The sequence below is a fragment of the Plodia interpunctella genome, chromosome 3 (assembly GCF_027563975.2).
Source record: "Plodia interpunctella isolate USDA-ARS_2022_Savannah chromosome 3, ilPloInte3.2, whole genome shotgun sequence".
Taxonomy (NCBI): domain Eukaryota; kingdom Metazoa; phylum Arthropoda; class Insecta; order Lepidoptera; family Pyralidae; genus Plodia; species Plodia interpunctella.
In genome coordinates, this window is record NC_071296.1 from 10,526,178 (window position 1) to 10,542,861 (window position 16,684).

General features: G+C 35.3%; 1 protein-coding gene across 13 annotated transcripts in view; it reads left to right on the forward strand.

Moving 5' to 3' along the window:
* Exn (Ephexin) overlaps positions 1-16,684 on the forward strand; it is a 105,202-nt gene that overhangs the window by 57,214 nt on the left and 31,304 nt on the right. For 10 of the 13 annotated variants that reach the window (XM_053769888.2, XM_053769891.1, XM_053769890.1 and 7 more), the window contains 2 exons: positions 369-469; positions 16,470-16,597. In XM_053769888.2, the coding sequence (XP_053625863.1) occupies positions 369-469; positions 16,470-16,597 (229 nt within the window). Of the gene's footprint in view, positions 1-368; positions 470-8,984; positions 9,131-10,610; positions 11,074-11,419; positions 11,636-16,469; positions 16,598-16,684 lie in introns of those variants that run through there. The other 3 variants (XM_053769898.1, XM_053769900.2, XM_053769899.2) reach the window with 3 other exon arrangements.

A 16,684-nucleotide genomic window follows, 5' to 3' on the forward strand; every position in this document is an offset into this window, starting at 1 on the left:
AAAATCAATAAAAATCACATTGCGGCAACATCTAGTTTAAGGTACAATACTAAGTCTTTTTAATATGCCCGAACATAAACCGAAGAATGTCATAGGTCAAAACTATAGTAGTATCGTGTTTATCGTGCAATCAAAATGTGATTGACCCAATTTGCCGCTTATGCAGATATTGCAATATGTTTATATCATAGATTTTGGAGAGCATTGTAAACATTACTATCTGTTTTCGATAAAAAAAATAAAAGTATTAAGGAGGGTTCCAGTGAGACTGACACACTAGCTAACAATACACGTCTGCGCTTAGCTAAACATTCAAACAAATAATTTATTATAATTTTTAAAATGAATTGTTTCCTGTTGGATTATAGAGTCCAAGAAGTAAGCCGTGGAAGGAAAAGTCCCATTAGCTGGTCTCAGAAGGTGCGGCATCAGTGGCAAAATTCGCCCGAGCAAAGCAACAAACAAAAAGGTAAGTGTTTATTTTACTTACTCACTTTCAGAGACAAATCGTAAAATTTCTCTTTTATTGTTGACTAGATAATGTCCGGGGCTCCGCTCCCGTGGGAATTTTGAGATAAAATATAGCTTATAGCAATCTTGGATAATCTACCTTTCTAATGGTGAAAAAATTTTTGAAATCGGTTCGATAGTTTCGGAGATTACCCGCCTCAAACATACAGACTCACAAACGCTTACCTCTTTATAATAATAGTATAGATTATCAATAGCGCCATCTATGGCTTTATGTACAAAGTGCAAGTGAAAGGGTGCATTCGTCATTCTATTGTAGTTTGACGTTGATCACGCTAGATGGCAACGCTTAATCGAATAACTTTGTTTCTTCCGTGGAAAATATTTCCATGTATTAAAAAAATGCCAATTTTAATAACAAAAACCTACATTAAACATAAGTCTTCGAAATGCCCTTGATGTATTTTTATGAATAGCACTGTTTTGTTGCAATCTAATATCAGAATTAAGGAAAACAACAACAACAAACAAGATTGTAATTAGCTTCAATTTTAATTAGTTCTGATCCCAACCTTGTCGCAGGCATTCTTAGATAATCGCACGTCCTAATTTCCATCAAACAGTACCCAGGCTATTGCACGTCGATGTACAAGTGTCATAAACTATGTTTATTTGTTGCTTTGCAACGCAACACTCATTTACATTACATGCCGAACGTGTAAAGTATAGAGCTCACACAAGAATAACTTAAGTCTTAATTATGGGTTGCCATGTTCGCTCCTAATGCTGTCAATTAATATACTTTAGATATAAAACACCGAAAAGAGCTATTTGTGTGCAAGGGCCTGCCCTAATTTTTTTTCTTTCTCTATGCAACTTAGATTTGCATCAAGGAATTTGACATAGAATGGCTCTCCATTGTTTGTCAAATTGACCATATCTTTCTTGATCTTGTCCTTGATTTTATGATTGATTTCAGCAGAAAATACACAATTTCCTTTTTACAAGTTTACCTCCCTTAGCGAACATTTATAGGATTATTGTGAATGCTCTTGTCTATAAACAGTAGAACGCTGTGTCCTCGTGCCTGTGTCCTCTGCAACACTAGGTGTTTACCAACCAATCTTACCATACAATTCTATAAAAGAAATCCATTTTGTACAGTCAACAGCACATCAAGGTACTCTGCATGAACTTCTATGGCGCGGTAATAGCGGCGCGAGATTGCAATGAATTTGTGTAGGTTGATGTGCCGTTGACTGTGCTCTTTAAAGACAACAGTCTGTCTTAGAGTTCAGTTAGAGTTCTGTGTTGCTATATAAGTTGGCTACAGTGGGCAGTGTAACGACAATGATGCAACAAGTTCACGGGCCGGTGTGTGGGCGGCTGCCGGATTCCTGAGCCGATTGAATCCGTTTTGTTACACCTTTTTGTTAGTATATTCTCTTTGTTGTGAGCTTTATGCCGACACACACTATCAGCGAACTCGGACAGATGCAGCCGCGAATTCGTGATCATTGCGTAGTTGGGGCGAGAGCTTTTACTTACCACAAGGAAATAGCAGCAATGTATACATTGCTGCTATTTCCTTCAAAGTTCAGCAAAATGTATTACGATAGCCAACATTGAATAGAAATACAATATCACGACGACGAGTTCAGATATATCCCTTATTCGTAATAATATTGTAATAAGAAAAGATTTGTATTTTTATTTGTAACGAATAAACTCAAAAATTACCGGACCGATTTTGATGAATTCGAAAGGCTATTTTTTATTATGGTTTTACCCGAGTGAAGCCGGAACGGGACGCTAGTTTACATTAATATGAGTGGAGCAACAAACTACTATATATCATTTATGGCACCAACGTCGTTTGGTTTTTCTACTTTTGCATTCACTACAAACGTAAAGTAAAATAAAATGAGAACACATTTACTAGAAAATCAAGTGGAATAATAGCAATATTGATCTATATTTATTACGGGTGCTCTGACCCTAGTAAGTACAGCCGACGTTACAGTACGGGTGGCAACCCTTCTAGTAGCAGATAGCTGGTGCAGATAAAGTCGACCTACTTAGATATTATGATAGCAACCCCATGATGGCGTGCCGGTCGATGTATCGTTTCGAAAAAAATTCAGTCTGTATCTATTTATTCATGTAAATCATATCAATATTATTCTTATGTTATAAATGCGAAAGTCTGTCTATACGTCACGGTTTCACGCCTAAACCGCTACTGGGCCGATTGAATAGATAATTGAAATTTCATCAAAATCGGCCAGTTAACAGATTCATTCTTCAAATACACACAACTAGTGCTCTAATAAAAATTGCATGTGAATTTCCTATTTTTTTCATGAGTATTAACACATTATCTTATTAAATAAAGATCTACAAAAAATGCGTAATGTTATTACGTAATATTATGATTATATCAGTGAATAAAAATAGTTACCATCTCACAATAATAATTGTCTATGTCCTGATGAAAGTAAAAGGCACATTCAATGACCATTCACTTTCTGTCTATCGCATATCGCATTTTTTCTAAACTGGCTTTCCCGTTACCACCAAATATACTATTTAGTGTTTATCTACACTGTGGTTTATTGTTATTGATTTGGTATGATTCTGTACAAATCATATGGGAATAATGCTACTTAAGAAAATATCTAATATTCTTATCAGCTGTGAAAGCATGTGCCCTTTAATCGCCTCGTACGACATCCACGGGACGATTTGGAGTTGTCCTATTTGAGACCACAAACCACATCATTCATCATGATCAAATATGGGCGTTGATTTAAAAATGTGGTAATTTCAATTAGAGCTACTATTGGAGCTAACACAATCTGTGTGATTTGTTCTATATACAATACATATTGTTTATTCCACTGATTTCAGCAATGCCATTTACAGACACACAAACTTGTCTCACTTGAAGTTTACGACATTACAACCAATAAGCAACAGATTACCATAACAGTAACTGTCCCTTTGGACACATTTCATTTCAGTCTAAATTGTGATTGTGTTTAAACAGCTCAGCTCATATTTAGCTAGTAGATACAGATTATTAGGTAGTCTAAGTAAATTAACTGAGCCTCGGTTGCACCAGTCTACTTTGATGTCAACCTGCGATATCCCTACGTGTTCTAACAAAGTCCTTTGCCGAGTCTGTCTGTCTCTTCGCAATATACTCAAAAACTACCGGGTGGATTTTCACCAATATATCTAATCTATGTATTGATAATTCCTGAGAAAAGTTGAGGAGCATAATTTATGATGCCGAGATTTATTATCCCGAGCGAAGCCAAGAAATAGTATTAGAAAAAATGGCCAACTTTGCGCAGATTAATGTTTAAAGTGACTGTGGCTTATATTATTGAAATATTAAATTTTGTGCGTTTAAAATAAATAAATATATAGGACAAATCACACAGATTGAACTAGCCCCAAAGTAAATTCGAAACTTATGTTATGGGATACTAACTCAACGATGCTATATTTTATAACAAATACATATATAGATAAACATCCAAGACCCGGGCCAATCAGAAAAATATCATTTTCCGTCATGACCCGACCGGGGATCGAACCTGGGACCTCTCGGTTCAGAGGCAAGCGCTTTACCACTGCGCCACCGAAGTCGTCATAATCAGGTTGTCAATAAAATCCTTTGTTATAATCAGGGTTTGTACAAATTCGATCTTTTTGGATAACTCCGAATTGAAGCTCTATTTGGGCCAAACTGACCAGTTGTTTTTCGATCGAATCACCATATTTAAAATGAAAAAAAGTGTTATTTTTTCCTATTTCAATATTTTTGCGTTAGTCTAATTACAACAAATGATTTTGAAGTCGCGCTTTCTTGCCCAATGTGAGCGTTATCGTACATATTTCGATTAGCCATGAGCCAACAAACAATTGTCACTTAACTTTGTCGGTGGTCACCACTTCCTTATTGGGCAACTGAGCAAACTATTTGGCTTATCTCATTTCTGCATTGAATTAGCGTAGGTGCCTGTTGTACCAATTCCATTAGTTTCTCTAGGTAGCTGTTGAGTTTGTTATTTTCGATGGAGAATTTGATATTAAGAATGCAAACAAAGACAACAATATAAAAGACGTGTTGTAAATGTTATGGCATTAGACAAGTCTAATAAATCCTAACTAATATTATAAATGTAAAAGTAAGTTTGTTTGTTGTCTTCACACTCTGTCTACTCAAACTCAATCTTCTTGAAATTTTGCATAAATGTAAGTATGGAGAAGGACATAGGGTATCATCCCGGAAAAATAACTGTTTCCTGTGTTAAATATACGCGGGCGTAGCCGCAGGCAAAAGCTAGTCTAACATCAGTGTTAGTGAAAATAAAATATCACGCGAGAGAAGTCGAGGATGTCATCTAAAACCGCGCAAAGAGTAGAAGAAATAGTAGGATCTCTTTCCTACCTTTTCGTAATTATTTTTTTCTTAATTTAATGTAACTATTTTATGAAATACACTCTGGTGATCACGTTACGTACGCCCTAAAGCGTAACAATGAGAGGAAAGAGAGAGATAAACGCTCTATAACAATACGACATTTTCAAACAAATTTTAATATTGAAACAAGCTAAGACAGATGAAATTTGAAGTTTGTATTATTCGTTTCAGTCAACGTTAAGTAGTTAATGTACATTAAGTCAGTCTTTAACTAACGATATGCGTTAACATATCAACAAAATATATGTATGGAAATAAACTCGTCAGCATGGAAACTGCACGTCAGTCAATCAGAGCAAAGTGGTCGCATCTTTCATGGTCATAGAAAACGAAGCCAAGTTATCGCGTCTCAGATTTGGTCTAACAAATGATTCACTGCTGAAATTGCATCAACAAAATGTTCATGTATTTCTCAATTTTGTCTTCATTACTGACACAACCACTTTTTTTTAATTTGTTACTTTGTCAGACTCCAAGTAAACTAGGACAGGCTTGTAGCCTAGTTTGTGGCCAACTGATAATCTTTTGAAACATATACGAGTATGTGTGTTAATTCATGAATTATTTCCCTTCTACTGTCCGGGACAGTCCACTCACCTTCTCGTGGTGAATGTTCGACTAGTCTAATCAGGCCGTCACCTTATTCAGGTGACGGGTTGCGCGCGCATTTCGGTGCCAAATTATGAGTGGATCGCTGGCTGTATGATTGCGCGGTCTTTGGCTAGTTTAAAAAAGAATAAACAAGGAATGCCATCTTGTGTCGCTTTGAATTAGGGCACAGAATGCTAACTTTCTTCCGCATTTAATTTGATCTTCAAAAACTTTTTCTCGTCGTTTTACTGTACCCTGCGTACACTCCGATAATCTTAAATCTATTTCCTATATTCAAATGATTAACTTCATCAATCCCGTCGAGGTCTCATAAACAAGTTTCTCTTTTGATATTAATAAATTGTACATAACGACCTCTAAGATCAATAAATTGATCTTAGGAATTATTTCTGATTCATTCCTAATGATACCTGTCTATAATTCTTTTTCATATGTTGCAAACAGACGCGATGACTATGCGATGTGACTGACGTTGATTTCTTCAGTGTATCTCTATTTTTTTCCTTTTTTTCTAAATGTCGATTTTATGCTTGTTTAAATCTTTTTGAGTATTTTAAGACTAGTTTGTTTAATATTTATCGCAATAATATAGTCTAAGTTGTTGGATATTACTCTAAATAATCAATAAATATCCGGTTAAAACTAAAATATCTGTTTTATTTTCTTTCCAGAATATTCTAAATGTTCTAGTATTAATTTGTAAAATCACGTCACGTCGTGAAGATGACATGCAACACTCGTATATTATCAGCTATAAAAACAAACCGCGCGTGAAAATAAACGTTGATTCAGTTAGTGGAAACACGACAAACAAATTTCACGCACAATTCAACTCTAAATTCTAGAGGAATTCTGTCCACCGTTTATAATGGTATTAGATCTGAGAAAAATCACCGCAGTAGATAGCGATCGTGAGAAAATTGCTTTGTCGACAGAATAAATTGATAAAATTAATTGAAGTAGTCTTAAGAATATAATTCGGTTAAACTGTAGTTTGTTGGTATAAATTTATATGAAGAAACTGATTGAACCAATTAATAATGTACATTAAAGAAGACAAGATTTGTATTTTAAAGGAAATTGGGAAAAAGGAATTGTATTTTAAAGGAAAGCATACACTATTTATCATATGCTCCAGCTATTTCTAATGCCAAATAAACTGTCATATTGTTAGTGTTCCAAATAACAAATCACGATAATAATTTATAAGTCAGCTTCCACTGATTTGATCCGCTTTTCCTAATTATTGTTATTGATTTGCGAAAAGATCTAACGAAAGTTACTTTTGCAGCATTTATTCTTTTATCTTCTATATCATATTGATCTTCAATACATATTCAGACCACATCCATAAGTTTAAGTCATTCGTGATCTTATAAGCGATGTCAATGATTCAAATACGTCACGTATAACAAGTTTTTAAGTCCAGTTCACCTTCGTTTACTTATGCACTTCCTGACCACAAATCCCACAGTTCTTTTACAGATTCTATATAATTTTATGAATGCAATATTCTTTGGATTACACATGCTTGTAACGGTTGGTTTGATTATTGTATGTAATAATTTTCACCAAGATAATTTACGTCTTGCATAATCTTATGTAGTATAGTTATCAAGCCTGTACTTCCATGTTTTCTTCCATTTTCAAACGTTTTAACACAACTATTACCTTTACCTTACAAATTCAGTTTTGATTTAGAAATATTATACGTTCATACAATTAGCTATATATTGCATCATGGCTTCGTGAATCATTTAAGTTGTATGTTTTATATCAAAACAATCATTGGTTATTGCATCTTCATGCTACTACACTGACAACAAAGGAATTCTTTAGGGCTTATTGTCATTCAATTTCAGACTTTATAATCAAAAGTTAGTCATCCTTGACCGAACAAGAAAACGTTTTTAGGTTCACAAATAGTCTAAACACAAATTTACGCTCTGAGCGTAGGACTTCATGTCTCCATTTGCGTAACAAGCTTAAGTGTTACCAAATGGGCGAGTTGCGATGACTTGGACCATTAAAGTGATATGCATGTTCTGAACAAGGCCTCATTTCTAGTTGTTTAATATTTCGTTCTTGTTTCATATGGATATTGCAGGCATGAGTGGAGAAATCATAACAGCTTTGGCAGCGAACAGTAAAGTAATAAAGTCACCAAACAATGATTGATATGAAATTATCCCAGAGTATCACAATGCTACTACAAAAACTATAAATCACCGGGTGATATGAGAAAACTTGGAAGATCTTCCAAGAGAAACAACTATCACCTCGTGATATTGTAATCATATCAAATCTCACATAAAAAACAAAACGGATGTACTTATTTATATAACATACAATTTTTTCATAAAAATCTCATATAAACGGTTTTGCGAAATTAATTTTGGAATAATGTATGTCTGCGCTGAGTAATTTTGAACAAATGTTGAACTACTACGTAATTATGAGAATTCTTTTTAAAACCCTGTAACAATAGTCCGGTTACGTCGTCCACTTGGTAAATTTTTGTAGACTGTTAGTGCCCACTTGTAGAAAAGTTGCAGTATATAAGGAACTGTCGTGCGTGTAGTACAATTGTGGAAAATGTAAAACAACCAATTAAATGTAAAAAGCGAGGAGGAAAGCGATGTTGTCAGCGGTTCAGTGGCTGTGGTTGAGCAACCGCGAAAATCCCGTCACTCAACCGTGGCTGATATCCTGAGTGGTTGAATTACAAATAAGTTACTAATCTTATCAAATTTTGCAAGTTTGCAAGCCTTGCTAAACGTGCAGTCAAAATATTCGATCTAGTCGGAACGCATCAATCATATATTACCTGCTAAACAAGTGGCGAATTTGGCTACATTATGTCACTCTTAGACACGATTGAGAGCGGTGTTCCAGTTTTCTTGCACATTACAATTAGCAAGTCTTTACCGACTTCAGTTCAGCTATGTTTTTGATACCAGCATTGTTACTCACTGTTTCAGCATTGTCTGGCGTTTCGCTGATTTCGTTATTGACTGCATAGTTTAATTTATAGCTTAATTGATAGCATGTCGGTCTAAATTCTCGAATCTGAACCAGTTTTCTAAAATCTAGATCTAGTTGTATATACTTTGGCTGGATTTATTCGTACAGTAACTATTATTAGTTTTGTAAGATAGATTTTAAGAGTATATTTAATTCGAATTCTCAAGCGAAGTCACACACATCATTAAATTAAAGATAAAATCTTTAATGTCAGTAAAACACGAACTGCAAAACGAGTGACGTTATCCTGACGTGACTCCTCTACTACAACAAAAGGACAGGGGTGATGCTAATAAGGTGATTCTGGTACACCTACACAAGAGGCGTTTGCCACAATTGCCGCAAAAGGCTCGCGTGGGAGAGGGACAGCGGTCGGCGCGGGGCGGCCGCTCGCGAGTCAGCCCTGCGCCCGCGCACTTGAGCGGACGCGCCGCGCGCACCCCGCTAGTGAAAGTCCTATTCGTGTCTATAAACTATTAAGTGAACAACGTTGATCTATTCATACATGAGTGATAAATTAGTGCAATCGTCAGTGTTTATTTTGAAATGTTTTTGTCGTCTCTATTGTTAAATTCCACAATGGTTACATCGCAACGCCTGTTGTAGGCCTGTTCTCGCGCCGGCCGTCTGCGCTATGTCAAAATGTATCTTGTAAACGCGAAAAATTGCAGCTTCCAAAGTATTTCACGTACTAACTTGCGGCATATCAGCAATGTTTATGCGGTTTACTTTCCAATGTCTTTATTGCTAATTACACATTTTCGTCATTCACGCTTGAGTTCGGTCCATCAAAGTTGTTTGCTCTATTGTATTTGTAGACACTTTTAAAGAGCTCATCGTGAGTTTGTATTACGCGTCTTTGTTGTTATCGTGTTGTATCACTTGTACTTTCTGCTCTGTGGTCATCTTAATTGGCCAAATTGCTCGTTTTCATTTAAATATCCTGTTTAATTCCAGTTCCACTAACAATTTCTCTAGTTTACAATGTTGATATTCAATTACTGTCCATTAAAAACCATTAATACTTGAATGAACGAACAATGAACTTCCTGACGTTGGTCTTAACGACAGCAAAATTTCTATTTATCAGAATTAAATATGTAGAAAAGTATGCAATTGCCAAATATATAAACGAGATAAGTTGAGCTTCACTGTGCTGTATATACACTGTACAATGTTAAAACTTGTATTATTATCATAAATCATACGATTTGGTTGACTCGATACAGTAATCTATCATTACTGTAATCGATAGATCGAATCTTAACGAGTTTATTGCAACTAGGCAAAATGCAACAATTAACGAAATCATAAATTAAACAAGAACTGGTTTGAAAAATCCAATGTCCATGAATGACTTCATCAACAAAATTAAAGATTACATACAATCTCTTTGTGTCACCGGTTTAATTCATTAACCACAAAAAAGCAGTATAGATATTGAATTTTTAATTTAAAATCATTGCTCAATAAGAGCATATTTAACACTTGTACTCGTACTAGTAATAGCATGTTTTTTAGCCTATGTTGCAAACAATATTTTGAGTAAATTATTTAAACGGTCTATAATATCTACAATATCATATATTTTACCACCTATTACGTTGTCTTGATAAATTTCAGCTTAATTATGCGATACATTTTTTAACACATTATGCGATTGTACGCTATTTGTTCAGTGCGCGGCTCTCCTTCCGCGGAACTGATTATTCGCGCCTTCATTGTTTTGCAATGCAATGCTCTGATTGCAACGCCATACACGCACGCTCATATCTCATGATTTTGTAACTGCACCATAACTGATTCAATTTGCCGATCAATTGCATCTAAATTATCCTTCGGAATCGGTGGAGCAAGTCTTTATAGCATTAGTTATGTCAAGTTACTTGAGATAAGTTATTTTAGAGTTGCAAAACAGTATCAGAATTCAAGTGTGATTTCGCAATGACAATGCGATTTTGTTGCGTTTACCTGTTCAGCCGTGACTACTTCAAACGCTCGAGAGGGCAACAACCACGCGCCAATGTCAACTCGGCTCTTACAAATATGATTATGCTATTTGCAACAACTGCTTTTAACATTGAAACGTAGAAAAAACAAGCGGCACACGAACCACGGCGCTGGAAACCACCAATGGTACCAGTCGACCCTGAGCCGACGAGTGGCGCAGCTGCCGGCAACTCGCTCGTTTTTTATTGTAACTCGATCGAGATAAGGAAGACGATTTTAAGTCATCACTTTATTTCTCAAATTCAACAATAGGTTCGATAAATTTGGACAATCTCGATAATAGATGTGAAAGTGTCAGTGCCATGAAATGTCAAAAAGTTCATTCAAGTCTCCATGGGAAGTGAAGTGAATAAGTGATAAACAGTGATGATGAAAAATGGTATCGGAGAGGCCTCCGGTGAACGGCGGCGTAGGGCCGCCGCCGAGGCCAAGAACATTCCGAAGGAACTGCGGAGATCAAGGTGCTCCAGGCTATACAGAGTTTTTTTAATTGCCATTTGAGACGCGAGGACTAGGGCTTGTAATTTACCGGTTTTCAAACCACTATTTTATAATCTCCTGTCTTATGTAACTGCTAAGACGTTTCTGCAAAATATGCAGCTTTCGTAAAACAACAAAATTACCCCATGTGTTTGAAACTGCAAATTAGGTATTAACTAAATCATCAGTTTGGTCTATGGAGTATAATATTACAGTAGCTGGAATGTAGGTTAATCCGTAGATTACTCCTCGTGTCTCAATTGTTCACAGTCCAGTTTCTTATCTTGTAGTCTCCGTAAAGCCTATAGCGCCTTGGTATTCTTGTAGTATTCGTAACATCGCCGTCGACCGTGTACATCGGCACGAGCGCCAAGTCCCCTCACTACAGCCGGAATGACGAGGAAGCAAGGGTGCTTCCCAGTAAGGTGTCTTGGGGAGACAGAGTGAGACTGATAGATGTACTGGAGCGACAGTGCTGGCTATATGTCAGGACTGTGCTGAGGGATGCTGAAGTTGAAACGCAAGATCTCATCGCATTTATCGGTAAATATGTTGTTCAAAAAATCAAAGAATATTTTTTCCCTTTCACAAATATCATATTAATTGTAGTTTTGATGAAAAAATCAATATTTTGTGATATTGATTTCATTGTAATTGTTTTGTCACGATCTGGTGGAAAGATATTTTTGCAAATTGCATCTCATACGTAACATATTCTATATTCAATCTACTTAACTACCAGATTCCAATAGTTCAAACCTATTTCACATAGTATTATTATGTATCTATTCATACATAATGTTCCTCATTACATTCATGCTACAATGCGATTCTTATATCCGAAATATGGAAATATTTATAAAACCTGCAAAATAAACACGTGTAATACATTACAATAATGTGACCGTGATTTTTATCGTTCTGAACTGTGTCAAGTGTTTTTGCGTAAAATATTAGATTTTACAACAGTAACTTTTACTTACTCAAGTAATGCTAGTTTTATAATACTATTTATACTGTTTGTTATAGCTTCATGTCTTATGCACAGGATTGTTAAGTTTTGAAGTCATCACGCTTTTCTATCTTTTTATAAACATATAGTAAATTCTTTGTGATGTGTGTTTGTACTTTCTCTTATATCTAGATAAACAATACCGATTTTCATAATAATTTCCCATACGAGCAACCAAAATTTCATCGAAGCTGTTTATCATTCTCTAGTTTGCATTCTGTTTGGCTAAAACATCCGTCTATTCAATCTGGCTGCTGTTATGATGGTTTTAATAACGTATTTTCACCGGCTGTCAGTTTGTTAGCGCTTTTTCTAAACCCGACATGCCACTTTCTAGTTTACGTGCCTATCAAGCTGATATCATGTTCACGATTGCCTATATCAATGGTTTTCTCTAGTCAATTGTTGGAGTCCTTGTGGTAAGAGATTCCATTATTAACTCATTCGTTTTATTTTGATGTTTGAAGAATTGTAAGATGAATATAAATTATTTCGCTCGTAGGTACTATTATGTGTATCTGCTATTTTACTAATTGTATATATTCAATTACTTTATTAACTGCATTCTCAGATAAATTGCATAAAGTTTCCTCTTTTTTGTGCAAGTCTACAATTAGTAGAACCGTGACCTTGCCTTACATAATTATAAAATTTCATATAATGAATATTGCAACTCACGTATCGTATACAAACATTCGCTCCGTGTTTAATCATTGAGGATCGAAGTTGATGTATTCGTCTATATGGATGATATGTTGGTCTATTTGTCTAAATTATCTTTTGGTGGTACACCTCGGCTTTCATTTATTTATATGTTGTGTGAATTTCTAACCCATACTAATACCAAATCATAGCTTTTAAATATGAAGAAAACTGATTTCAGATTTTATCAATGTAATGTAAAACACGCTCAGGAGATTTCATTTCACTGAGCTTTTCTGACACTAATATTATTAAGAAAATATGCGCTTTTAAAGAATTTCAACATATAAGATATACAACGTCTAAGATCAGGATAAACAATGTTCCAGTTCTGGTGAATAAACTTGTAATTATCCGTTCCATTGTGACATTTATTAACATGGGTTAAAAACAAAATGAAGCCACAAAACGGACGCACTAGTATGGACTAGTGCGTCCGTTTTGTGGTTTCATTTTGTGTTATTTCGCAAATCAATAGAGTCTGTATACACGAAAACAAAATGTGATAATTTAAATCTTCGCGTTTTTTATTTTATTCCAAGCTCAATTGTACATAATCAGGTGTCGTTAGAATTCTTATATTATCCCTGTTAACATAAACGATATTAATTATGGTGAATGGCTTATTTTAATAGACGGAAAACTTAAATCCAGTAATGTCAATGCTAACAACTTTATACACGTTATAATTCACACGAAAAGATCATTTTATGCGAATATTCGTTAATGCATTCCTATTTTATCGTGTATGAATATTCATCCTGTTGCATAATGTAACAATCTCGAATATGAAATGAAATGAATACCTAACCTAGGAGATAAAGATACATTAGCGAAAAATATGAAACTGAATAGAAATTTTATAAATTCATATTAGAATGTAAAACGTGATCCAGAGAAGTAAATTGAAAGAAAAATTGAACACGATAATATCCTAATTGATATTTAAACTATTTTTGATATCATTGTAGCTTTATCGTAAGTATTTTAATGTACTACAACTAGAATTGTATCGTTGTTGGCTACCATAAAATGTTTATCAGTTGTCCCAGTTATATCTCTCTGCCCATAAGCTGCGTTGGTTTGCCATCGACGGACAGGTTTATTTGCAAATCAAATGATATTTGTTGAACTTCTACTAATTTTCCTGGGTTATCTATAGGTCTGTCTGTCTGTCTGTCACGCATTCTATGGGCCGTGAGAAAATACATTTTCACTTTGTAGACTAGCAGTCGCAAAATTTAATATACATCACTAGCTTCCAACGTTGTGCTATTTCTTGGTCTCTTCATCCTAATATATATAATAATAATCCTATTCTACTAATATTATAAATGCGAAATTTTGTGAGGATGTATGTGTGTATGTTTGTTATCTTTCAAAATCTACTGGACCGATTGTTATGAAATTTGTGTACACGGGGAGAATATAACCTGGAATAACACATAGGCTACTTTTTATCCCGAAATTCTTATAAATGCAAAAGTAAGTTTTTATGTTGGTTACCTCTTCACATAATATTTACTCAATCAATCTTCTCGAGTTTTGTATACATGCAGTTTGATGTACCTGCGACTATGTGGACCTACGTCTTAACTATGAATACGAACGAAAACGTGATATTCTCGAAACTCTAGTCAATACAATACTTTCTCAAAGACAAAATTAGTCATACCAATCTACTTCAACCAATCGATGATACTCGAGTACAACAGTCAACAAAAGTAGTGAAACGCGCCGGGCCGGCATCACACGCCGTTGCCACACAACTTGCCGGCAGGTGGGTACGGGGGCCTGCAAGTTATGTAACCGCAAGCCTTGACATTTTGCCGCAATATGTCCAGAATGTGTCCTCACGATTGTCTTCTTGATTGCACGTTTACATGTATGTAATGCGAATTTTGAAAATATAAAAATGTTTTTATGGATAAGTGCCATATTGTTACACGTAGTCCATTGTCTTTTTTATCAGGCACGTAAAAATAATAATTGTATTCAATCTTATATGAAGGAGTTTATTTGTTAGACAAATTAAAAAAACCCCGACTTTCGATATTCATTTTTCTGCTGCACCGATTTTGATCAAACATATCTAAGAACTACCGCATAAAAATTTGCTATCAAATAAATAAAAAAACGCATCCAAATCGGTTCACCCGTTGATGAGCTACGGTGCCACATACACAGACAGAGAGGCACAATTAGGGGTCAAATTTATAACACCCCTCTTTTTTCGTCGGGGGTTAAAAAATAAATAGATGGCAAAATTGTTGTCGAGCGCTTCGAAAACAACTGCTGAAATCCGAATAATTCTTTTTGAAAGATGAAAGTTTCTACGAAAACCACAAAGCAATCTGTTTCTGTTCTAAATTAATCTAACCAATTTTGTAACTACTGACATCGTGAGTAATGTAATCATCATGTAGACATCGTGAATAATGATATTGATGATTAACAAGCTGTCAATACTAAGTATTCCAATATTTGTTGGTAATCGGTTATTCAATATTGACAAAAGTTATCGGTTCTTCATAGTCGTATTCCTCATGGCTGAGGGTCGTGGTCATTACATGGAATGAAACACACACAACAACTTTCTTGCCATTATTAATGGAGTGGTTTGCCATTGCCTTCTCCATTTCACACACAACTTAATAATTATCAGGTTTCTTCGCGATGTTTTCCTTCACCGGAAGCAAGTGGTGGTCTATGAAAACTACATGAGTCAGATTTGTATACAAACTCATGCGGCACGAGTAGGATTCTAACCTTTGACCTTTCGATCCACAGGCGGGCGTCTTAACCATTACACCACCACCGCTTAGCAATTTATCGGTAGTTCATTAAAACTCTCAAAGTGAAATTTCGTTATAGCAATCGCGCATAATTTTTTATGTTCCTGAATTAAGCCCGGACACTTTATAAACATTTACAAAATACATTAACGTTTTACTCGTAATATATCACTTATAAAATACAGCATACTTTTTTATGTTTCCTGTTTGTGGTCAAGACCTCGAAACTTCAATAAGGTCACGTATCTGTTACTCATGATTGGAAAATCCGGGGTAAAAGTTAAACGACTGATTTTATTTTTGTTTTAATTTTTTTTTTCGTGAATAGATGAGACTTCGTCGGGAGGAACGTGTTTCAATATTATTCCAATGTAACACTTTAGCAGCAATTGTTTCGTATGATCCGCTATCTTATTCATAGACGGACTAAGGCGCATTTCGCCTAAATGACATTTTTATTCGCATTATGCTCAACTCGTTTTATACCTGAAAAAGTGTCAGTCTACTTAGCAAATTGCTTAGATCGCATTATGCCCAGGACCGTTTACAGTCTATTTAGTTAGTAGGTTACCCAAATAGTCGCCAGTCTTCGTCTTTCAATATTTTTTTCTGGTATTTGATATCAAAATTTAAAAAATCTTACAGATTCGGTTCAAGTTTGGATTTAAACCATTTTAATTATCCTCACCGGCACTTTAACTCGTAAAAATTTAGATTGCATAATCCTCAATGATACAAACTACTAGCATTTCACTGCTATGAAGAAAATACTACAGATATTTAACTGATGAACTCATTGACATAATACTCTATCAGAGGCATATCGATATAACCTTCATTCTTACAGTATCACCTCTCTTGTTCACAGACTGTGACAGCAGTGACTCGGGCCATCTGTACGAGTCTCTAGAGCCGGCTCCGGCGCCACCTGCGCCTGCGCTCATCGACGACGACTTCGACTCGTTCGACAGTGATTCTGACGACGACCACGGACAGGTAAATATATAAATAAATGGACAACACTCAACGGCCCATACTAAGCACTAAGGTTGTGTCCGATGGACATACAAACAGAAACGGACA